The following is a 24,323-nucleotide window of genomic DNA, read 5'->3' as shown; positions in this document are numbered from 1 at the left end:
CTGGGGAGACCGGCTTCCAAATGAGGCATCTGCTAATCTGGAGCCAAACCTTAGAACTCCTGGTGCTTGGCCTAGCAAGGGGCTGGGAGCATTGCGGAAGAGATACTCAGGCCAGATCCTGCATAGTTCTGATTGCTTCCGAGTAGTGCTCAGAGAACGTGAGGGTCCTCAGAACCCCTTGGGAGCGCTCAGCACTTCGCAGGTTTGGGCCCTGAGGCCCCAATTCAGAAAAGGGTCCCTGTTCAGCAAAGCGCTTGAGTATGCACATAAATGGAGTGGATTGAAACACATACTTAAAGTTAAGCACATGCTGCAGTGATTTCCTGAATCAAATGCTTTGTGCTAGAACAGAGCGGTGGTAGTCTGGGTTGCTCTGTCTGAACCGCTGCAGCTGGCTGTGCAGTGAAAATTCAGCTGCCTGTCTTCTGTGAGTCATAAAACAAGGGCTGGAAAGGGAGATTTGAAAAGTAAAAGAGGGCCCCGGAAGGACGGGAAAGAACAACTTTGCTCCATCTTGTCTTTCCTTTGAATCAGCAATTCCTTGGTTTGGAAAGCCCCATACCCGTATGGAAAGGCCTGATGGAATTGGATAGAGAATGTTACCACCTTTCTGTAGCGTTTGTAATGCAGCCTATAGAAGTCTATTGTAAAAGTGCAATTTCTTTAGGTTGGTTTAAAATTCTGTAGAAAGGCACCCCATTCCGTATTAAATTCTATCCTGTTAAAAATCCCTTCTATAGGAACCGATTTAATTTCTATAGGGGCTTACTGATTTCATCCCTAGTAAATTCTATAGGGCTTTATAGGGATATGGAAGAAATGTTTCCTGTTAGGGATACAGTACATGTTCTGTCAAGATCCCAGTTGCCCATGATTCTAACCGCTTTGTCAGAATGGTCTTGGCGCAGTTCGAACCCTGCAGAAGGCCTGTTTTGGATATTCACACAGTTGCCCCCATGTGACAGAAGCTATTTCAATTTCAAACTCTACCCGCCTTCTTCTGCCCCTCCTCTCTTGTCCAGAGATGTTCTCCTCCTTGCATTGGTGACCCCCAGCAACCCAGCGTGTTATCGTTCTGCACCATGGTCACCCTGTTTTCCAACCCTAGTACAGTGCATTGAACAGAGCAAGTTGATCCCTTGTTGGAAAATGTTTTAATAAAAAATGGCTTTTTTCCAAACCAGGGGATTTTCGTGACTCTCTCTTTTAATTTTAGTTTTGTTCGACAAAATTGAAAAATGTCGATTTTTTTTCAGTTTTGTTTTTTGGATTATGGGGTTTCTCCCCTCCCCCATTCCCTCTTTTCCTGCCCCGTTTTCAGTGGCAAGATGGGGGAAAAGGAGAAAGGAAGGGAGGAAAATTTAAAAAAAAAACTGAAAATTGTTGAAAATGAAGATGTAATAGCCTAAAATGTTCCATCTCAATGTTCATGCGAAACGGTGAATAATTGAAAACTCGTTCCTTTCTGAAAGGTGCAGGATGAAAGTGACTTGGGAATTTTCTGCAATTTCTTCCCACCCCATTTCTTGACAAGCTCTGTCCGGAGACTTTATCATAGAGCAGTTGCCCAGTTTTGCATTTGGTATCTGGAAACATTTCTAGCCTAGAACTGTTACATCCTATTTCCCATTTTTTAAAATATCTTGGATGAAATGTGTTCAGGCTATATTTCAAATACGTTATCCTACATACAACTAGTTTAGTTTGTTGATATTTAGAATACTCTTGTCTTTTCATCAGTGCATCGTTAGTGCTTTCTCATTAGAGGCAGAATCAATATGATCTGTTACATTTGTAATTTAAAATGGAATCAGGGCTAGAGCTCAGCATTGTACCGGAGTCGAATGATTTTATCACACGGTTCACTTCTGGCCCTTGCAGTTACTGACTGGTGCACGCAGGTCACTGGGGACAGGCCTTAGCTCACACACGTATTTTCACTTCCTGCGCTTGTGCACGGAGCTGTCTCTCTGGACCTTTTGGTCAGCTTGTTTTCCTGTGTGTTTATAGATTGCCTCCTTGCTTAAAGATAACGAGCGCATCCAGTCCACTCAGAGCAGCGCGCCAAATGACGATGACAGCGATATCAAGAAAATCAAAAAGGTTTGTTTTGTCACGTTAAAGACCCGTTCGCAGAAGTTGTGACTAAACCCTGGCGCTGGGTACTTGCTACTGACCTGTAAGGAGCCGTGATGTGAGCACTTGACTTGAAATGTATTTCAGGGAGTGAAGCTTGATCTTCGCTACCTGCTGCGGTGTTGATTGGGCTGGGCTGTTTGACGAGCCGTCCCCGCTCTATGAATTCAGGAAGGGGAATGTGCACCACTGCTCTGTAAAGCTTTCTGTTAATTGTCTCTGCCTTCTTCAGTACTGACCACTTCTGCTGTGGGCGTGGGCACCTCACCGCCCTACTGTGCCAGCGCATAGTCGAATAGCCCTGTCTTAAATCTTGCCATTTCGGTGTAGTGGGGACCTGTGAAAAGCAAGATTCCCTACAGGCAGAGAGTTACAGACTCGGAGATGCTGCAGGGAAATTGTGTTAGAATGAATTCTTCCTTGCAGAGAACAAATAGTCCTTTAAAGCAATCGCCATTTCTTATACAGCCTGCTCCAGTATTTCTAAAGCTGCAAGCAGAAAACGGGTTAAATCTGACCATTGCAGGAGAGCATCGTGGGCTAACTACAACTTGCACAGAAAATCATCCCGGTCTCTCCTTGGGGTCAGTTTCACCTGCACAGAGACCTGGTCCTGCAGTTACTCCACCTCCGTGGAGAACCCCCACTGACTGCCGTTAGCGACACATGTACAGGAGGAGTCCTGGCTCTGCCCCCTCCTGCCCCGCTGGTTCGGGGCTGTCGCGTTGTTGGACTGCCTTTGTTTGTTGTGTGGGAGATTTCAGCCGTAGAACATTGCACTTTCAGGTTTAAGTGGGTGTGACTATGGGCTGGTCCACACTAACCCCCCACTTCGAACTAAGATACGCAACTTCAGCTATGTGAATAACGTAGCTGAAGAGAAGTATCTTAGTTCGAACTTACCGCGGGTCCACACGCGGCAGGCAGGCTCCCCCGTCGACTCCGCGTACTCCTCTCGCAGAGCAGGAGTACCGGCTTTGACGGCGAGCACTTCCGGGATCAATTTATCGCGTCTAGACAAGATGCGATAAATCGATCCCAGAAGATCGATTGCTTACCGCCGGACCCGGAGGTAAGTATAGACGTACCCTATGGCTAGATCTAGATACAGATTTGGGTATGTTCCAGATATTTTTTTATTGTACATACAAGGATCAAAAGCTTTTTGTTTTTAACTGAGCAAACCTGTCTCTGTATATTATTTTGTGTGTGTGTGTGTGTGCGCGCGCACAAACCTACTGGTTGATCAATGAATTGGTAGATGGATAGATCTGTGTTAGGTACTGGGTAGGTTGGGTATTTTCATATCCTCACTGTCCTGCTGACAGTATGGGGCGCTGTACTTTACCTGTGCAGTGAGGGATCAAGTGTTAATGGGGTTTTCTTTTCATGTGATAATGAGCCTTACGTTCATCTTTGTAAAAGGAGAAAGAGGCGATCGTATGCACCAAGAAAGTGCCTTTCAATGGGTTCTTGTTCATGTCCCAGCAGCGAGGACATACAGAAGTACAGATAACAGAAACCGTTATGTACGGTTCAGCACAAAGCCACATGAACATCATTAGCATACCTGCTGTACAGATGTGTTGTGGTAGAACCTCCACACAATGGTCTGTTAATGGAAGAGCTTTTTGGTCTTTGCACCTAAACTGCTGCATAAATGCTAGCCCAGGCCGACGTGTAAAACCCCTAATGAGGTTGTTAATCTGTTAACAGGTCCAGAGCTTTCTCCGGGGCTGGCTATGCAGGAGAAAATGGAAGACGATCATTCAGGACTATATCAGATCTCCTCACGCTGACAGCATGAGGAAGAGGAACCAGGTTGTCTTCAGCATGCTGGAGGCAGAAGCAGAATATGTTCAACAGTTGCATATTCTGGTCAACAACTTCCTTCGCCCGCTGAGGATGGCAGCGAGCTCCAAGAAGCCTCCCATCACCCACGATGATGTCAGCAGCATATTCCTGAACAGGTGAGCGCCGTTCCTGGATGACCCATGCTCAGGGGAAGCTAGCGGTGTCCTGATGGAAATGAGATAGGATGCAAAGGAGGGGGGGCATATGCCCAGTCCCCCCCCCCCACAACCGGCTGCGTGGTGATTGCAGGCGCTTTTGCTGGGTTTAGAGTGCCTGGTTTCGGTGACTGTCCGACCAAGGAGCACATTCCTATGGCAGGGAGGGCAGGATTGTCAGTGGAGTCACTGGACCTGCCATGGGATTTCGGTCACTCTGATGACCTCCTGCAGGCATGGGCAGTGCCCAGCAGTGTTCCTGATGGAGGGGCTCCTTGGCAGAGCTCCCTGCAGCTAAGCATTCAGAGCCGCCCCTTCTCTCAGGAGCAGGGCTTTCAGAGGCCTGGAGAGAGTGGAGGAGTGAGCGGGAGAATATAAACAGACTCTTGGCCCCCTCTTGCCCAGCATGTCGCCTACATCAGGCCTCTCCTGCATGGAACCAGATTTAGGAGTTTCTCCCCTAAGCGGCTCACCTACCCATCCCCCAATTCTTTTCTTACTTATCCAGAAACAACTTCCAGTGTCCCACACTGGGGAGCATGAGGCCAGGTGATGAACAAATAGCTCAGGCCTTGAAGAGCAAATAAATGGAGGAATCAGAGCTTCCCTGATTTGCTATAAGGTGCTTCTCATACCTAAGGTTTCCCCTCATTTTTGGATGGCTCCAATGCTTACATCAATCCCACCCACATTCCAAGCGTAAAAAAGTTTCCTTACGGCTCTGCTCCCTGCAATAAGGGCGGGGGCCTGGTATCTAACTAGAAATTGTCAGTCAGCTCCCTGCCACAGGCGGAAATCCAGATGTGCAAAGGGTCTGTTGTGCATGGAGGAGCCATACAGTGAAAGCTCTCAGCAGCGACTGCGTATTCATGCACTCGTTGAAAACGGGAGGTGCTACGGACTCCTTGTTTTTCAAAAGAGTTGAGTTCTGTGCCGGCTGTTCTGTCCCGAGACAATGGGAAATGCACCGGTCCTGAAAGCTGAAGGATCTGAGTTAGTTTGCTTTGGTTTCCATTGGCTTTAGGCAAGAGAGCTGAGGTTATCTCTGTATAACGAATGGGTCACATGAGAAAAGGGAACCAGGTTGTCTTCAGTGTGCAGGAGGCAGAAGCAGAATACGTTCAGCAGCTGCACAGAAGAAAAAGGGAAGAAGAGAACATAATAGCTGGGAGAGATTTATAGTATATAGAGAGCAGGTGTAATCTCTCCCCTATGGTCTGTATAATGCTCTGTGCTTCGAGAGATGCTGCATGTCCGAGCCACCACGGACTGCACAGAGAGCAGTCCAGCCACAGGCCCTGGCTGAGGAGGAAGAATTCAGATGCTTCAATCCAGCCTGGGCCAAACAAAGGCATTGCCAAGTGTGTCACTGCGACACGGCAGGTTTAACAGCCGCAATCCCCGCTGAATCCTGCACGAGGACATCGACTCTCGGACCGATCGTAATACAAAGTCCTGCTCCAGAGCCGGTCTCGCTCGAGAGAATGGAAACCCGCCATGGCAGATGTCTGCCCGAGGGGTGGTGTACGACATCTCCTGTAGCACAGTTCAACTCCTCGGCGGCCGGAATACAAAGCTCTTTCAATGGAGTCATTCCTGGCCCACTCCTGTAAGGTTCCCAGTGGATACGCTCAGTCAGATGTCAGCCCTAGCAGGCCCCTGGTGTGGGAGGGGAAAGTTTAGCACCATGTTACTATTCTCCCCCTGCCTCCCGTCCACCTCCTACTGTACCCCCAAGAAGCTCCTACGCTCCCTGTCTGGGTTGTCAGGCCGCCTGAGCGAGGAGGAGAGGGGAGGGACGGAGAAACCCCAAGCCAGCATCGGCGTTGTTTTCCCAAGGGCCGTCGGAATTCAGTGCTGGTTGAAGGTGCTGATGCCCGAGTGGTTTTGTTCTGGCTATTTACTTTTGCGGATCATGTGACAGAAAACGGTCCGGCGGAAGCAAGGAGAGACTCTGCAGGGCCCGTGAGGGTGCTGGTCTGGTCTGGGAGAGCAGAACTTCGCACTGGCTGCTCTCGGGTTTGTCCCTTGACGGGCTGAACTAACTGACCGAGGGCAAGAAAAATCCCCTAGTGAGTTAAACGGCGAGAGGCCAGCTGAACCATGCAGGCCGTGCCCGAGAGGGGTTTGGCTTCCTAATTCCTGTGAGAGGACTGGAGGGGGCAGGAAATCTGGAGCCAAACCTCAGGACTAGAGGAGATTGCAGCATCCCCTGGGAAGGAGTCGTAGAGGAGGTTGGACAATGGGGCTCTGTCCCCAGAGGTTCTTCAGCGTTAAGGACACGCATGCTTGAGGGGATGCTGCTACCGTTATCTCGCTGCAACTGCCACAAAGCTGTGCAGGAAACCAAACCCGCCTCACGGGGGATTTTCCAGGGCATGCCCATGGCAGGCAGTGCTGAGCTCACCCCTTCAGGCCAGCCGGTGCCGGGCTGACTGCTCTGTCAGAGGGAGCTGAAACTCCCTGAAACCCTGCTTTCATCACCGCTCCTGTCATCCAGAAAACCACTCGCTCTGTTGCTATGGCTACAGATGCAGTGTATCCTTCGCAGCACTGGAAGTGCCAACCCGGCACAGACTCTCTAGCCTTTTTTCCCCCCATTAGGTTGGGGCCGGTTTTAACTGGGATTGGATTTGTGAGCAGTAAAATACCTGTCCTGGGGTGTTGTGAGGAACACCCCAAGGACAGAGATGGGCCCAGGTGACAGAATTCCAATCCTCACTCTCCCAAAGCTCCAGGCCCATGTGCAGCTGGGGTTTGGCCCGTTGTAGAGAGATGGAGAAGCTGCAATTTGGCCCTGGATCTTGATCTGAGCTTTCCCAAACTCTGCAACTGCTCACATCCAGGATTCTGATTCAGGACCATCTTTAATTCTGGGCCTTCCAAGATCTATATCAATGCATTGTTAGACCACCCCTTAGCCCCTATGTTGCCTTGTTTAGCTCACCTAAAGAGAGTCCCTTCCTTTGGAATTAGTGTTGAGTGGATACTGAAAAATTCAGAGAGCTGGTTCAGAGACACGTCTAAACTGATCCGAGCAGCTCCCTCTGTTCCGGGAACCAGGAAATCTCATTAATTTGCTGGTACTTCCCAGTTTTAGGTAACTCAGAACTATACTAAGAAGAGAATTTCCCAGGCTCTTTCTGATTCCAGCTTAAACCAGAAAACTCAGAGCCCTACGGAAATGGGCGAGCGAAAGTTAGCTGACTTTCACTGACCCTCAAAAAGATTTTGGCTGAGTCCACAGGGAAGTGTCGTTAGTGTGTTCAGAGGGGCCACGCAGGAGAGTGAGTCCTGTGTCCTGATGAGATTCCAACTTTGGTGATTCCTTTCTCCATGCAGGACAATGGCAGAACTTATTCCCCGCGCTGCTGGCTAGCGTATCCCACCCCCAGCTCGCTGTGCTTCCCCTCTGGGAAATGCAGTCACAGCTCGTGCTCATGCTGTAAGGAGACGGAGTAGGTTGCAGAGGTGATACAGCCTCAGGGAAATCATCGGACATCAGACTGGAAGGGACCTGCTGGGTCATGAGTCCAATCCCTGCTATCAAGGGCCGGCTTTAGGGAAAATGGCACCCTCCCCCCATCACCCCTGGCCTTCACGGGCTCTTCCCCGCCCCCCCCCATCACCTCCGGGCCCCGCTGCCTCCCCCATTGCTTAATTTGTATTGAAAGAGGTGCCAGAGCTCAGCCCCGGCACACATTAAGCACTGGCAGATCCTTGTGGTGCGAATGCCCATTTTTTCAAACCCAAAATACAGACACAGAACCCACAAGTGACATTTCACTCCTGTAATTGTGACACACACACAAATCAGTTGCTACCAGCTTCATTCAGACCGGGCAGAGGTGAGTGGTGCGTGAAACTGTCCGCCAGGCACCGATGCCAGCGGGAAGGGAGGGTCCTGACTGGTATCCCCGTCAGGCACCAAGAAGCCTGCAAACACCGCAGAGTGAAGCCGAGAGAGTGTGAACAACAAGGAGAGCAGCATGGCCGCCCCCAGCAAAGAAGAACTCTGCAAGAGTCACTGAACTAGTGCGATCTGTGTCCGGGGCAGCAGGTCAGGGAAGGCAGCAGGAAGGGCCTGGCAAGCAGATGGCAACAGTCATTTGTGTGCTGCTGAAAATTAAACAACTCCTTTGCCTCCCTGTCAGCACAGGAAGATGAGGGACGTGTAGCAGGGGAAAGCAGAAATTCCCCAGAGAAGGAAAACGCCGTAGCAAAGGGGGAAACTCTAATCAGCACCCTGCCTGCAAACTGGGGAGGAAGAGACCTGACAGCTATCCCAAGCCGGGTGCATCCCGCGCTGAAGGCAAAAGACAACAAAAACTAGGCAAGCGTAACCTACCGAATCAGACCCCTGTGCAGAGGGGGGCAGGGAATAGCAGGAGAACTTGCTTACAATAAAGCCAGGTCCCTGGTACAGGAAAGTAGAGACCTGCACATTTGAATTCCGCAGGTGGGATGATAGTGATAAAACTAATTATGGCTGTGTAACGATGCGGTTCTGGCGGGACCCAACTGAGAGTGCCAATTCAGGACAGATTGCTCCAACAGGGCAGTTACAGCCCAAGGCTGGGGTTTTTTCCACCTTTAAGGCAAACCAAACCAGCCAGACAAAGAGGACTTTGGTCTCACCCCACTGGCTAACCGCAAGTCACACAAGCAATCTCCTTAGACACTCCAGTTTCCCAGTATCACCACCAGTGCCACTCGTTATGGGGACAAATGGTTATGAAAACCAATACCCCAGTAAAAGAAAAAAGGTTCTCTCGATCCCAAAGGACCAAGCCCCAGACCCAGGTCAATATATAAATTAGATCTTACCCACAAATCACGCTGGTGCCAATCCTTTAGAATCTAAAATCTAAAGGTTTATTCATAAAAGGAAAAAGATAGAGATGAGAGCTAGAATTGGTTAAATGGAATCAATTACATCCAGTAATGGCAAAGTTCTTGGTTCAGGCTTGTAGCAGTGATAGAATAAACCACAGGTTCAAATCAAGTCTCTGGAACATTCCCAGCTGGGATGGTTCCTCAGTCCTTTGTGTAGAGCTTCCATTTGTAGCAAAGTCCCTCCAGAGGTAAGAAGCAGGATTGAAGACAAGATGGAGATGAGGCATCAGCCTTATATAGTCTTTTCCAGGTGTAAGAACACCTCTTTGTTCTTACTGTGGAAAATTACAGCAAAATGGAGTCTGGAGTCACATGGGCAAGTTCCTGCATACTTTGCTGAGTTACAAGGCGTATCTGCCTTCTCTTCATGGGTCAGTTGTATAGCTGATGGTCCTTAATGGGCCATCAAGCAGGCTAGGCAGAGCTAACACCAACTTGTCTGGGATGTTTCCCAGAAGCATAGCATAAGTTTGCAATACAGACAGTATAGAGTCAATATTCATAACTTCAACTACAAAATTGATACACACATATAGACAGCATAATCATAACCAGCAAACCATAACCTTGTCTTAGACACCTCATTTGACCCCCTTTTTACAAGTTTTGGTGCCACTACAGGACTTTGGTTGCAACCATGTTCTATATGGTCCCAGATTATATCAATAACGTCACAGGCTGTAATGGTGAAGCACGTAGACTGATGAGTTAATCAAGGACAGTCAGCTCTGAATCACAGGAGGGAAATCGTAACTAATTGATGCAAAATTATTTTGGGGTGCTTTGATAGAGAGAGGAATGGAAGCTGGGGAAATCTACGAAGCAGGTGCGAGGTCAAGGCCCACCTGGGCCACCGTGCAGCCTTCTGCTCACTTGATCATTAGATGAAGAAGAGAGACAAGGCAGTGACAGAGCAGAGGCTAGTAGCAGCAGACAGAGGCTCAAAGAGGGTGTTAGAGAAACTCGACAAGCCCCTGCCACTCTGCATATCATTCCCAGCCCTCTCTGGAGGGGAGCAGCAGCCAGCCGGACTCAGGAATGGCCCCAGTCGAGGTGCACGTGTGGTGCACGTTTGGTATCTTGCTAGGGCGTGGCTTTGGGCGGCTGCCCTCCACCAGGGAATCCGTCTCCAGATTGAAACAGAGGAGGCCTCTTGCTAGTGCACAGTTCCCGTGTTGTACACGTCCCCGGGTGTGGTGCTGGCTGCTTGTTTTAAATCTGCCCCGGGATGATCCTTCATTACGGGACTTAGGAGACTGTTCACGGGATCCTACATCTCACTACTGGGAAACGTGAACTGCTCTTCGGCTCACGCTCTCCCTTTCTTCTTCTCACCCCACTGTTCCCACTAATCCTTCCCCTCGTCCCATGCTGAGGAGTTTCTCTCCATCCGGCACTCTTTCAGTCTCTCCTCATCAGCCAGTCCAGCCAGTCTCCTCCTCATTTCACGGTGCTTCTCTGGCCTCCCCCCATTAGAAGTGCCAGGATTCTTAAATTATTAGTTAATTGGTTCTCATCCGTCTCTCTACCTTTTGGTTTATCTTTCAGTGAAACAATCATGTTTTTGCACCAGATCTTTTATCAAGGCCTGAAAGCAAGAATATCTAGCTGGCCGACGCTAGTGCTTGGTGAGTAGCTGCTGTTTCTTTATTGCACGTTATTCTTCACCCTCATTAAAGTCTTGCCTGTCCTGCCTTCTAATAAACGTTACAGTGGTTCTCTCTGATCTACATCACTGCAGTGAATGGTTGCTAATTGTTGTGGTAAGGCATCCATTTTTTTCATTCCTGGGGAAAAAACCCCAAACCAATTCTAGTCTGCCATGCAGCTCAGGTTTTGTACTCCAGTGACCTGACTGGCTGACCTCCTGGGACTTTTCTTGATTCACAGAAGAGTTTATCGTGATGCCGAAGGTTCACACACAGGCCGGATGGATCCCCTAGTTAAAGCTCAGAGATTTGCCAATCCAGCAGCTCCTTTGCTGCCTGTTCCATCCCCAGCTCCGCGTTCAGGAGTTGCTCCAGTGCTCTGCACAGTAGTTCTCAGACAGGGAGCCCAGTCTTGACTCTGCTGTGAAGCTCTCTTCCTGTGGTTTTTGTGGGCACTCAGCCGGGGCAGGGTAACATGCCTCACCCCGCAATGCCATAGGAAACACGCGGCAGGCCAGGCTTTTCCTCCTGGAGCGATACAAGTCCCAGCACTCCCGCGTACTGCCTGATGCACCTTTAAAGGTGCGTGTCCCTAAACCAGGGAGCTCAAGGGAGGCCAGTCAAACTGGGACTTGGATTTCCTTGTTGTGCAAATGCCCATTTTTTCAAACCCAAAATACAGACACAGAACCGACGCGTGACATGTCACGCCCGTAAATGTCAGACACAAACACAAAGCAGTTGCTACCATCTTCATTCAGGCCAGGCATAGGTGAGCGAACCTGTCGGCCCGGCACCGATGCTGAAGCGGCCAGAGCCCGTTCTGAGTGCAAGGCTCTCGTGCGGTGCAGTAACCTGCGCGTTGCCTGCTTGCTTACAGCTGACTTGTTTGACATCCTGCTGCCCATGCTGAACATCTACCAGGAGTTTGTGAGAAACCATCAGTACAGCCTTCAGATCCTGGCCCACTGCAAGCAGAACCGTGACTTCGACAAGCTGCTGAAGCACTACGAGGCCAAGCCGGACTGCGAGGAGAGGACGCTGGAGACCTTCCTGACGTACCCCATGTTCCAGGTGACACATGGCTCACGTGGCCGGTGCTAGCGGGCCATAACATGCAGCGAGGAAACCTCCTGCTCCCCAGATCTGTTGAGCCTCCTGGGCTGTGCTTATAAATAATCTCTCAGGGCAGTGGAGAAGGAGGGGGCCTGGCTGGCTGTTTAGAAGAGGAGTTCGCTTGGAATATTCCGGGCCATGAAGTGACTGGCCAAACGTAGGCTCAGCCACTCCTAGCCTGGTCACAGCCCAACGGGCTCCCTCCCTGCCGATGGCCACTCACACCCTGAGTGGGGGCAGGGATGGCCCCTAGGTTGGTTTCCTAGCCTCCCCCCTCCCCCAGCACCACAGACCATTCTGGGGTCGCTCTAGCCTGAGCTCAGGGGAGGGCCTCAGCCTCTGCCCCTCCTTACAAGGGCACTGGAGACCTGGCAGTGTGAGAGCCCGACTCCCTCAGCCGGGAAAGCCACAAACGGCTTGAAACCCTCGGCCACCAGGTAACTAGTCTGTTGGACTCTGAGTTACTCCCATCGCTGGGTGCCTCTCCATTCGCCCACGGCCTCCGGCTGACCCCCCCAGAGACCCCCGGGGGCAGAGTCAGCAGAGCCAGCCAGCACTCCCCGGCCGGGGCAAGCCTGGAGCTCCTCACGTTACTGCCATGCTCAGTGATGGGAAACAAAGTCCCTGTAAGTCTCAGCGTCCCTAAGCGTGTCAGAGACCTTGGCAAGCGGAGTACACGTGAACGCGAGAGCCATTCTCGCTTGCCCAGACATGGGGAATAACACGGCTTTAGAACCACCATCCTGCGAGCCCCCTGCCCACCACAGCTGAAGGTGGGGCACAAGGATTATTTTTGAAACGAAGCCTCCAGCTGAAACTTGTGAGTTCCAGAAAGACCAGGGTGAGGCCCAGTTAAATGCTGGTACCTGAATTACAGAATATGAACCTGAAGTCTGGTCAAGCTGGGCTTGGTGAAGGACCCCAGAAGCTGTGCCGGGGCAGGACCTGAGCCTGTGCATGGGGAAGGGGTCGCTTTCCGGAGCGGGGCTCGGTGCAGGACTGGATGGGTGGGCGCTCATGGCTTTATGGAGCAGCACAAAGAAGTTTGTAGAGGTTGAGGACCCAGCTCAGTTCACTTTGTACAAACCAGTCGTCCTTACGTCAGTGTTAATGCTAATTTGCTCCCGCGATTGTTTCCTTCCGCTGACCCCGATTTCCGGTTTGCCTTCCGACTCAGATTCCCAGGTACATTCTGACGTTACATGAGCTGCTGGCGCACACGCCCCATGAGCACGTGGAGAGGAACAGCCTGGACTACGCCAAGTCCAAGCTAGAAGAGCTTTCCAGGTCAGAACCGTCACGCGTTGATTCCTTCTCCTTCCAAGGAAGGCTCCAAAAGCTCTGTGCCGCGGCAGCGGTTCTTGTCTCCGAAGAGCAGGCGTGGTGGAGATGCAGGGTGCATGCTGAGGGAGGGGAAGGTGTGTTCCTTTTGAGGTGAAATGTAGGAGAAACTAAGGGGAAGTTGAATCCTTACGTAGTCATTTCCCTGCCAAATGCGTGAATATCGTTCTGGCTTCTTGCTCCATGAGGCCATCCATGAACTTGCTGAGTGTGTCGGCATTGCTTGGTGGCTCTGTGGTAACGAGTCTGCCGGGGGGAACAATGGGGAGGAGTATCTGTGGTGCACCAGATGCAGGAAAAGGACGGGTCCAAGATGGCCTGGGTTATTTTAGGTTCAGACCTTCCCTTTGAACAGCGTCATGCTCGTGGTACCAATGCTGAGAAACACTGAACGCTCCTTCGCCTGTGGGTGCCGAGGGTTGTGAAACTACAAACCTCCCAAATGGAACCGAGCACTCACGTCACATCCCGTCGTTCTGAGCTCTGTGATGTCCAAATCAATGAATTAGGTCCCACCTGCCTCCCCTCCCAGAAAAGGAGAGAGTCCACCTAAAACACGGTAGCTCTGTCCGGACCAGGACAACAAGCTGCTGCTGAAGCTGGTGTCGGTGTCGATTTCCCCTGAATCAGTACTGAGAACAGGGCGAGGGCAGGTAAATCAGTTCCAGCAGCACTTCAGCAAGCGTCTCCAGACGTCGCTAGCATTCACACCCTTTCCAGTACTGATCTGGGGGGAACCGGTGCTGAAATCCCTTTCCCAACACTCTCCTCCAGACAAGACTGAGGAGTTCGAGCTTGCGGAATCGTTTCTGCATGGAAGGGGTAGGAACCAGAGCCATTAAATCCCCTGGGACCCAGAATTTTTCATGCAAATCACAGGGCTCTGTGCTGGCTGTGCCTGGAGCCAGTCACATGGGATGCCAGCCCGGCAGCATCCTTACTGGCTCGAAAATGAGTCTGCTTTCAGGTGCACACCTGCACACAGGGGCTTTTTCTCTTCTTTCCAAGTGCAATGTGGAAACACTCACATTTCAAGTGTTTTCGGGTTCCTTTTGAAAAATGCAAATGTTGTTAGCCATTTCCTTGCGACAGTGCACCGACCTGATCTGAGTGTTGTCACTTGTTGCTGGCACGGTTCAGCCTGCACCATTTCTTCCTCCTCTAGCTGTAGAATCAGCTGATGTAGGCCATGCTGTGGGCAGAACCCAGAACTGCAGGACTCGTATACAAAATGCAGAAAGCCTGTCTCTGGCCCTGACCCTGCAGCTGGGCCCACGAGCGCAGACCAACAAGCCTGTGTGGAACCTAGTGGGCTCTGGGGTCCAGGTAGGACCCAGAGCCAATCGCAGGATTAGGGCCTATATATTTATCTGCAGTCTGTGCTCTGTCACTAGCTCTTGCAGTTAGGTATCACAGGTTGAGTATGTTGAGGTATTTTAGGCCCTGATCCAGCAAAGCACTTAAGCACATACTTACCTGTAAGCAGGTGCTTCTCCTCACTGACTTCAGCGGGGCTGCTCGTATGCTTAAAGTTAAGCACACACGTAATTGCTTTGCTGGATCAGGACCTGGACTCTGAGTCAGATGGGTGAGGAGCTCGCTGGCGTGGCATGTCCGGCAGCCCCGAGACCGGCGCCACAGGCTTCTTCTGATTCGTTGTCTGGCTGTTGGAAGAGTTCGTACAGAGCACTGCGCTTTCCTGTCTGCAGAGCACGTCTGGAATAGGCCAACTCCAGCCAACAAGGGCTGCTCAAACGGGAGTGTTTTTGAGTCAGTGGGTTTTAGCATTTGTAATCCATAACGAGTCGGTCGGTAACGAGGCGGCACGGCGGGATTTGCTGCCGTGGATTCAAGGGTATGCTATGTAGCAGCAGAGCATCAGTCAATCGGCTTCTTAGGAGAACGTCCCAGTATTCCTGGCAGTGCCGTCCGGGGGTCAGGGTCTAAAAGAGGCTTTCGGATTGTGGGGGAACCCCAAGAAGCGTTCTTGGGGCTGGGGGGTTTCTAGCCTCGTCCTGTTCATGGCGTGATGATGTCAGGGCTTGCCCTTCCCTCCTTTGTCACGTCTCACGGCACCGCCGTGCTCTGGGCACAGCTAACGAGGTGCAGATCGGAGCTGGGCTACATTTTTCAAAACGTTAAATTTCAATGAAATTTCAAATTGGGAGGGGAAAACCAGGAGGAAACATTCCCCCAAACCACATGAATTTCTCCCCTTTTTTCCAGCCGGGTCTAGTGGAGACGCAGTGTGACGCTGTTCATGGACAAGCCCAGGGAAACCCCACTGTGAGTGCCTGGGGCAGCGAAGGGGACCTTGCTCCAACGTTGTCCCAGGGGCCTCTGGACTGATTTCTTTGACAATAGGGACCCCTGAATTCCCCGTATCTGGTACTTTCCTTCCAGAGGCTGAGACGTGAAGCATTCTGCTCTAGTCTCTCCGTTAAGTCCTATCGCAGCACACCGCAGCCGGGGCGATGAATCCCTCACACTGGCGCTGAGTTCACCCACACAAAGCATTGCCACCCCTCCACTCAGTCCCGCAAGGAGCAGGAAAGCGAGACGTGGTTTGTCGGAGGGCGAAACGGTGGCCACTGCCGCATTCCCAGAGCACCGGATGTTCCGGTGCTTCCCGGAAGGGCCTGGGCCCGCCCCTGCCAGCGTGACCCCGCCCCTGCCAGCATGATCTCACGCATGGGACATGTGAGGTCATGCCACACAGAGGACACCATTTTGAAGAGCACTTCCCGCCCCGTGCCTGCATGACCTCGTGCACGAACAGTGTGTGAGGTCACGCTGGTGGGGGCGGAGCCGCGCGCTCTTGAAAATGACGTCATCTGTCTGATATTGGGCAAAACTATGTCTAGTTTTGTCTGTACTGGACAGGGGATAAACCATAGGGAAAAAAGGACCCTCTGGCTTAAAACCAGACACATGGCCTGCCTGGGGAGAGGTCATCCAGCCAGACGGGGGAGTTCCCAGCAAGAATGGAAATTCAAAAATCCGCCAACATTTTTATATTTAGAAATGTAGCAACTCCAGATGGATGTGTGTTGTCTCCTAGCCCCCAGGGTATATGGCTGTATTTAGGGGGCAGTGCTGGGTTCTCTTTGCCTTCCTTTATATCAACTATGCTTAAGGCAGCTACTACCAAGTGTAAAAGCCACATTGCCGTCTTCACCAACAGTTCTCCGGCAGCGTTCACTGTCTCCAATTGTCTCTTCTCCTCTTTAGGATAATGCATGACGAAGTGAGCGAGACAGAAAATATTCGAAAAAATCTGGCAATAGAAAGGATGATTATTGAAGGGTGTGAAATTCTCCTGGACACCAGCCAGACTTTTGTCAGACAAGGTATAATGTTTACACCTGTATAGTTCCCTCCTCCTCTGTCCATGCGATGCATTGCGCTGGTGAGCTGCCTGGCTCCAATACTGGGACCAGTGCCATTAGCCAGCGTTGAGAGCTGTCACATTAGGAATAGGGACCATTCGTTCCGGCTATAAACCTACGTGTGTGCGGACGGTCTCCGTTCCTGGATTGCCCTGCACCACTGAGCTGGCACCTGTGTTATAGCATGAAATGGTTTTCTAGTGCCAAATATTGGGCTGACTTTCTGGTGACCAGCACCCAGGGGAATGCCTAGGGGTGGAGAGTCAGTGTAGCCCCCAGCCCCGTGGAGTGGGCATGGCCTGGAGAAAGGGGCATGGCCAGGGTGCTGCTGCTCTCTGGCAATCCCCCATGGTCAGACCAGCCATTTGGTAGCTTGTATGCCAGCACAGCTTACAAACGCTGCCCCCCAGGGCTGGGCCAAGCATGGAGGGCTGGCCCTGGCCTCCTAGTAAGTGTTGCATCCCGTGAAGGACGTGGCTTTGTACCAGGGCCATTCCCCAGAGAGCTCGTGGTGGATGGATCCCTCCCTTTGTGCCTTTTCCCCTGAGGACTAATTGCAGCCTAGGTTTGGGTCAGCTACGGTGAGCTGCTGCTGTTCTCCACGGGGCTCCCACAGGAACTTCCCCTTAGCGGGGGACAAGCCAATGTATTCGGTCCCTGCCCTTAGATGTAGAGAAGAGGAGCTCCAGCAGGCCGCCGAGGGCCCCCTTCCCGCCACGTCACGGCCCGGAGGTCCAGTGGCAGGAGGCGGTCGAGCACGCTTGGCTGGAGGGGCTCGGTGCCTGCGATGGAGGGAGAGTCTCTGCACGAGTCTCCGTACGGCACCGCGCGCACTGTGGCGTGTCTGGGTGAAATTCACTTTGCCTGCAGCAGAGGCATGAATGACCTGTGCGGCCAGTGTGTGCGGTGGGGTGAAATCCCCCCCATGCCGCTGCAAGGGTCTGGGGGTCCCCACACTGGGCTGCTCTTCCAGCTCACGGGTTGCTGCTCTCCACGTCCCTTGCACAGCGTGCTGGGGCACTGGACCCACCTCTTCTCCCTGCCTCCTCAGCTCCTCCGTGGTGTGCAGGGCTGGCCCACAGACCTTCCTGCAGCACAGCGGGTGTGCAAAGCCCCCCTGCATGGCTCCTCCACCAGCTGTGCTCCCCAGCAGCCCCACCATGGGACCTTGGGGGTGGGAAAGTCGGCGTGGGGGAGTCTCACCCCGGAGCACTCTTGGTGTGCCAGGGCTGCTAACGGAAGCCTTCGTTTGATCCGCTTTCCTGGTTCACAGTCGTGACAGCTGGGTCTTCCTGCCCTGCGGGACCTTTGGGAAGCACGCTCAGTTGCAGCACATGGCTTCCTGCCCGAGGCATCCGGCTACTTTATTCACCAGCTGCCTGGCCAGTCTGACTCTCCCACCATGTGTCTGAAACAGAACTATGCCCCTGCAGCCCAGAGGATACACAAAGGGCCAATCATGGGTTTTTGTCCTCAACAGGTTGCCTCATCCAAGTGCCGATGTCCGAGAAAGGGAAGATCACCAGGGGGAGGCTGGGCTCCCTGTCCTTGAAGAAGGAGGGCGAGAGACAATGCTTCCTCTTCTCCAAGCACTTAATTATCTGTACAAGAGGCTCAGGTGGAAAATTACACTTAACCAAGGTGCGAATTGCAGAAAGGGGCAATTCTCTCACACTCGTGCAGAGACGAGCCCAATGCGGGGGGTCACCTCGCCCAGCAATCCCCTTTGAAGGGTTGTTTCCCTGTGGGAGCTCAGTGTGACCCGTCCGCCCCCGCTGCTGGGCAGTGTCGGTTCAGCAACGCCGGCATTCAGCTGAAGATCATGGGTGGAATTTGCAACTGGCCTCCAGCCAGACCCTATTTCCCTGCTCCTCCTTTTGAATGAGTAACTGACTGTGTGCGCAAAATCCACCTTTAAGTGAGCAGCTGTGAGTGCAGAAGGAGGCAGTGGAAAATGGAGGGTGCACCTGATACTGTTTCCTAGAAAGCTTTAACCCCACCAGGCCTTAAAATGAGCGTCACTGCAGCGGGAGCAGTTCCATGGCTTATCTACTGTGGGACTTCAAAGTCAGCCATGCTCCAGGGTGACAGCTCTCCGGGCGGTGTTGTAAGAGAGAAATCTGCCAGGAGGAGCCTTCCAGCCCCCCAGAGCCTCGTTCTCAGAGTGCGTCATTCTGCAGCGGTGCGGGACGTGGATAGTCCATGGAACGCCCTCTGGGAACTGCTGTGCTCTAGACTCCCAGTGGGAATTAGGGACCTGAATACCTTTGGGGAGCTGAACTTCTGTGTCTGCTGAATGGGGGGACTCCAGGAAGTCAGGCCTGCCAGACTAAGCCTTTCCAATGTCCTTTCAAACTCAGGAGGTCTGGAATGCGGGTTATAGTCTGTCTTATTACCGTCACCTTTGCAGCTCCTAAAAATGGAGGTTTCTTAAGGTGCCAATTTCCCTCACATAATTGTAGCTTTGCAGATGGCTAGATGCCTCAAACAGGGCAGTTCAGTGTATTGCATGTGATTAGGACATCCTGTCACTTACGGAATGAGCTCTGTGTCACGTGCTAAGATAAATATTACAAGTTCTCAGCAAGAGAAGTTATTTGTGATTTGCTGCGAGAATATTGACAATCTATTCAGTGGGAAACTTTAATTAGGCCTAAATTTGTACATAACACTTACAGGCTTTTCCAATCCATTCCCAAGACTCTCACATTTGTCTATGGATGTTTTGCAGTTAATTGAGTGAGAATCTTAGAAAAATGGCTCTTTACTGACATTAAATTACCAGTTTGAAAGATTACAGTCCATGGCAAAGAGTTGCTGATTATCACCACAGACTTTGGGGAAACATAATTTACTGTGCTTATTAAATCATTTATAAACAAATTAGTTTGATCAGCAGTACAGGGAAAATCGCAATTTCCAAGCATGTAATTACTTATTTTCTACCAGTCAAAACACTGAATGCATTGGCAATAGAATCTGCTTTCAAATGGTAATAAATAAGGCCCTGATCCTGCAAGCACTTGAGCACGTGCTGAACTTTATGCCCCGGAGTCCTCCTGTTGGGTTCCTGTTCGCAGGAACTGGGGCGTAAATGACTTCAATTGCGAAAGTGAAGAAGATGGACAGGTCTCCCCCTGGCTGCGCCTCCGAGGGGCTTCTGCGGAGATTGATTGAGGTGTGCCTGTGCGAGTTCACGTTTCTTCCCTCTGGGGCTGTTCCTCTCTTTCAGAACGGCGTGATCTCGCTCATCGACTGCACCTTGATGGAGGAGCAGGAGAGCACTGATGAAGAAAGTAGGTATCAGCTGGAGCTGGGCAACCCCCCCCCCCCCCCAAATCCCTGTCCATGGTGCGAATTTAAAAAGGAATTACCTTCGGGCGCGTGCTAGCCCCGGGTGCGTTCCGTGGAGCTCTCCTCACGCGCCTGCTAATGGAAGGAGACGTGTTGGAAACAAGAGTGTTGGCCCTAGAAGTGGCGTGTTTGATGTGGGCTTGGACGCTGCCTGACCCAACAAGGGGGCAAAGTCTGCGAAACCCTCCTCAGAGCCAGGACCCAGAAGTGTTAGAAAAGACCCATAAGGACGGACCATCCGCTTGCAACGAGGATTAAGGGCATGTGCAGTTAGGTTGTGTGTATGTGATGCAAGAAAATGAAATCTAAATTCTGGGCCCAGCCAGTAACTCAAGCCACTCATTTTGCTCCCAGGGAAAACCTACACCCCGCAGACAGAGAAAAGGGTTAAATGGGCCAACCCTGCTTAGCTGCTGCTTCCCCCTAACCTGCCACCTGCACCTGGGAGATTCCAAGCCCAGACGGCTTCTGAGGCCACAGTCTTGATTACAGGAGTAATTCTCATTGAACCAGGACACAGAAGTCGTACTCTGTGACCCATTGCAACCAGCCAGCACTGCTGGAGTTTTCATGGCAGTTAATGGCGACTTGCAGGGAGCTGTTTGCAATCAATCCATAGAGGGTAAAACCAAAAGTGCAAACAAGTTGGTTGAGCCAATTCAAATAACGACTAATTCAAGGAAGTTGTGAGCCAGTGGCAGACATTCCATAAGCAGAAAACAAGGTGACATGAATCAAATACATTATCTGCCATGAACAAAACAGATGCACATCTCTGCAAATATAACTAGGGTGACCAGATAGCAACTGTGAAAAAACGGGACGAGGGTGGGGGGTAATAGACGCCTATATAAGAAAAAGTCCCCAAAAACGGGACTGTCCCTTTAAAAACCCTAAATATAACCTTCCAAAGGTGGCCAACCTCGTCACGCGCTGCAGTGTGAATGGTCTAAGAAAACCAGGCTGCTGTAGGTGTGCAGCAAGCCCTGTCTAATTACAAGCTTTGTCATGGAAAACCCAGGTTGCTATTTTCCGTCCTCTTTAAAATCTTCCTCATAAAAATCAGAGCTGTGTGGCCCAGCTCCGCCCGCCCGTGACAGATGCACACCTGGCTGTCGGATTGGAGGAGTGACCCGGGGAGCCAAACGTTTGCAGCCGCGGTCTCAAAACCAGCCTCTCGGTTTGGGCTGTGACACGGGAGCTGGATTTCCACCCTGCGGTGCCTAGCGTCGGGCACCTGGTAGCTGAGTTTAGGTATCTACCCGAGTGGCCTGGGACTCTGAGCACCTGGATCCCATTAATTCTGTGTAGAGTTCTGGGTGCCCAGCCCCTCTGACAGTCGGCCCCCAGGCATCGGTAATTGGGCCCCCAAACGTCGAAGCAGCCAGTGGTTTTGCAGGTTTGGGTCTCAGCACCCACACTGTGGAGACAGCTTTTGTGGGGACAGATTGCACCTGTGCACAGGCAGGATAGGCCCTCGTCTGCGGGCGGGCCCTTGGGCGCAATCTGTAACCGCGTCCTGCCTCGGCCCAGTCTGCAGCCTGTAATCTTGTCCTCGCCCTCTGGTGTGGCACGTAAGCCTAAGCCTGCCGAGTGCTGCGGCCAGGCTCTCCGGGCCCTTCCCACCCCCCCCCCCCGCTCACGGGCTGAGGGGGCTCAGCCGCTCGCAGCAGCGAGTTGGGTTTTTCTCGCCCCGTTTCCCTCTGTCCCTTGCCCTGAAGAGCGCCTCTCAGTGGGTGCTCCGCCGGATGCAGCACTTATGGCCTATAAAGAAGCTGGGTAACGCTGCTGATTGTATTACGCCTTTACACAGCCAGCTGCCCTTTGGGGAGACAGCACGTCACAGACGTGATCCCCGCTTTGCTCCTTCGCGGAGACGTTGGTTATGTTATTTCTTCCTTGGTTGCTTTTCCTTAATATAAACTGGGGCGTCCCCCGCTTTATTGCCTCTGAAGGCCATACCATTATACACCTCAGGGGCTCTTTCCGTCCCTCCATCCCCCACAAGATCCCTGTGGGTCACGCTCCCCCCCCCCCCCCTCTCTCAGCCCCCCCCCCTGGCTCATGCTAGGGGCTCTGTATGCCCCCCCTTCCACACACTGTTATTTTGTTAAGTCACTCAGCGTGTTTAACTCTACTGGGAGGAGAAACAGAGGGTAACCCAGTTCTTTGGTCTATGGATAATTACAGGCCTGGCTGAAGATGATGGCTCTGCTAACCGGATGCATGGGGCTGTATATGTCCCCCATTTCTCCTTTCTGGCTTTCTCATTTTGACCAAAATCAATAGCGTTTGGGCCATTGATGCCTAAAACATTCCCAGAAGTTTTGGAATTGATCGGATGCAGCATTCAAAAGTTATTGCATTGAAAGAGCCAGATGCCATCAAGTCGAGAACGGGGCTTCACTTTGGTCAACCAAAAAAAAACTATTCAGACTGAAAATACGGGTTTGCTCTCTCTGCATGAAAGCACAAATCCACAGGCCGTTGGCGCTCCCCCCAGTAATGATGCTCCTTGCATCTGCGAGAAGGAGCAGCAAGAGGAAAGCAGTATGAGTTGGTGATTCATGGCCAACGTGGAAGCTTCGGTTCTGAATTTGTATCCTCTACAGGGTTAACTCTGCATTCCGTGGCCAAACAAAATCACAAAGTACAAATGTTGTTTACAATCCTGTTGGAAAATGTCCTAGAAAAAACTTCTCAAACCTTACTCTGCTTGTTTATCTTGTCTGTTACAAAGCAAAAGCATCAGGGCAAGACATAGATCATCTTGATTTCAAAATTGTAGTGGAACCAAAAGATTCTTCATCCTTTACTGTTATCTTGGTGGCATCATCCAGGCAAGAAAAGGCTGCATGGACCAGTGACATCAGTCAGGTAAGAAGAAATCAAGCAAAAAGCCAATCCGTATTTGGGCACCTAACTAGGTGGGCCAATTTCAAAATCACGCTGGGTTTCCATGGCTGTTGCAGATTGCTTACTGCCTCTGAAATCAGGCCCTTTCTTTGGAAGCCCACATATGGGCATAGAGCCTGACTTTAGGCACCTGAGTTGGAGAACATTTGCATTAACCTTTCTATGCATCACTTTTCCTATCTATAAAAATAGAGACAATACTTAACTCACAAGGGTGTTGTGAGGTTGAAGTCATTAAAGTAACTAGAGCATTAGGAGAAAGTGCTGTGTGAAGTATGAATAATTCTTATTTCTTATTTTATATTGTTTAATTTGGGGCTTTCTGGTCACTCTGTAGTTCACACTCACACATCAAAGGTGGGAGTAAATCTAGGCTAAAATCGGGGCCCATTCCACTTGGAAAAAGAATATTGGCCCAACCCTCCATTCCCTTGCAGCTAGCGGATCATTTACATTTGTGCCAAAGGAGCATAAAAGGCTGCCAGTTCTGACTTTCCCACTCACTCCCACCAGTGGCAGCAGTTTGCACCCACTTTGCACTCACTTTGCAGAGTGTACATGATGCCGCAGGGTGCAAAGAAGTGGAGCGTCGGGCCCGTCTGGTTACGTGAAATGTAGGGACTGCTCTTCCAGATGGGAGGAAGAGAAAAATAAATGATTTCAATGGCAGATTTTTATAACATCTCGTTCTTAGCCACCTTTTTGCTGTGCAATGTCCTTTTTTCTTCAGCGAGGAAGCAATGTAGTATGTTTAACTCTTATCATAGCTTCCCAGGATAGATATAGGCAGGAACCTTAGATACTCAGGATGTAGGCCACATGGTGAGAGAGGCTGAATGCCGTAGTATATAACCGAAACTAGGTGGGCGAGGGAATATCTTTTATTGGGCCAACTTCTGTTGGTGAGAGAGACAAGTAGGGCAGCTTGAAAGCTGGTTTCTCTCACCAACAGAAGTTGGTCCAATAAGAGATTATCTCACGCACCTTGTGTCGCTAATATCCTGGGACCGACACAGCTACAACAACACGGCATATAGTATGTAACAGGCAGAGGAGGGGGGGACTACGGTGTGGGAGCGTCTGTCTACCAGGGCTATCAGGCAGAGTCCTCTGGGAGGAGACTTGGGCTGGAAGAGTCTATCTGGGAGAACAGAGATGGAGAGAGACCATTTCTGGAGGTCCCTGTCTGTGGTTTTGCCCAGGCCACCTCTGGTAGTTTCATTCTAAATATGCCAAATCCTGCATTAGAAGAACAGCTAGTTTGTGTAGGTCCCTGTAACCTCTCCGCTAGCAACTGGCATAAAGAGTGACCGCCGTAAACGCTTCACCCTTTGGTCACCCCGTATTTATGACCATTCGTATCTGAGGAAAGCAGCATTTCCAGCATCAATTTCATCTCAAAGGGCCCTTGGCAGATACGAGTGAAGATGTATCCAGTTTGGATTAGTTCAACATCACGTCCCCTTATGCTGTGATCTCAGCAACTGAGCAAATCCTATATCGAGCCTCGAAACACA

General features: G+C 51.2%; 1 protein-coding gene across 1 annotated transcript in view; it reads left to right on the top strand.

Annotated features, from left to right (window-relative positions):
- RASGRF1 (Ras protein specific guanine nucleotide releasing factor 1) overlaps window positions 1–24,323 on the top strand; it is an 83,800-nt gene that overhangs the window by 29,359 nt on the left and 30,118 nt on the right. Inside the window, exons 4-12 of the mRNA XM_024200725.1 lie at window positions 2,011–2,103; window positions 3,853–4,106; window positions 10,590–10,669; window positions 11,571–11,764; window positions 12,984–13,093; window positions 16,379–16,497; window positions 18,017–18,177; window positions 19,769–19,832; window positions 22,631–22,767. Of these exons, the coding sequence (XP_024056493.1) occupies window positions 2,011–2,103; window positions 3,853–4,106; window positions 10,590–10,669; window positions 11,571–11,764; window positions 12,984–13,093; window positions 16,379–16,497; window positions 18,017–18,177; window positions 19,769–19,832; window positions 22,631–22,767 (1,212 nt within the window). The remainder of the gene's footprint in view (window positions 1–2,010; window positions 2,104–3,852; window positions 4,107–10,589; window positions 10,670–11,570; window positions 11,765–12,983; window positions 13,094–16,378; window positions 16,498–18,016; window positions 18,178–19,768; window positions 19,833–22,630; window positions 22,768–24,323) is intronic.

The sequence above is a fragment of the Terrapene carolina genome, unplaced genomic scaffold (assembly GCF_002925995.2).
Source record: "Terrapene carolina triunguis isolate 2854851 unplaced genomic scaffold, T_m_triunguis-2.0 Scaffold67, whole genome shotgun sequence".
Classification (NCBI taxonomy): domain Eukaryota; kingdom Metazoa; phylum Chordata; order Testudines; family Emydidae; genus Terrapene; species Terrapene triunguis.
The sequence above is the reverse complement of the archived record's forward strand: the minus strand, read 5'-3'. Positions and strand labels throughout refer to the sequence as shown.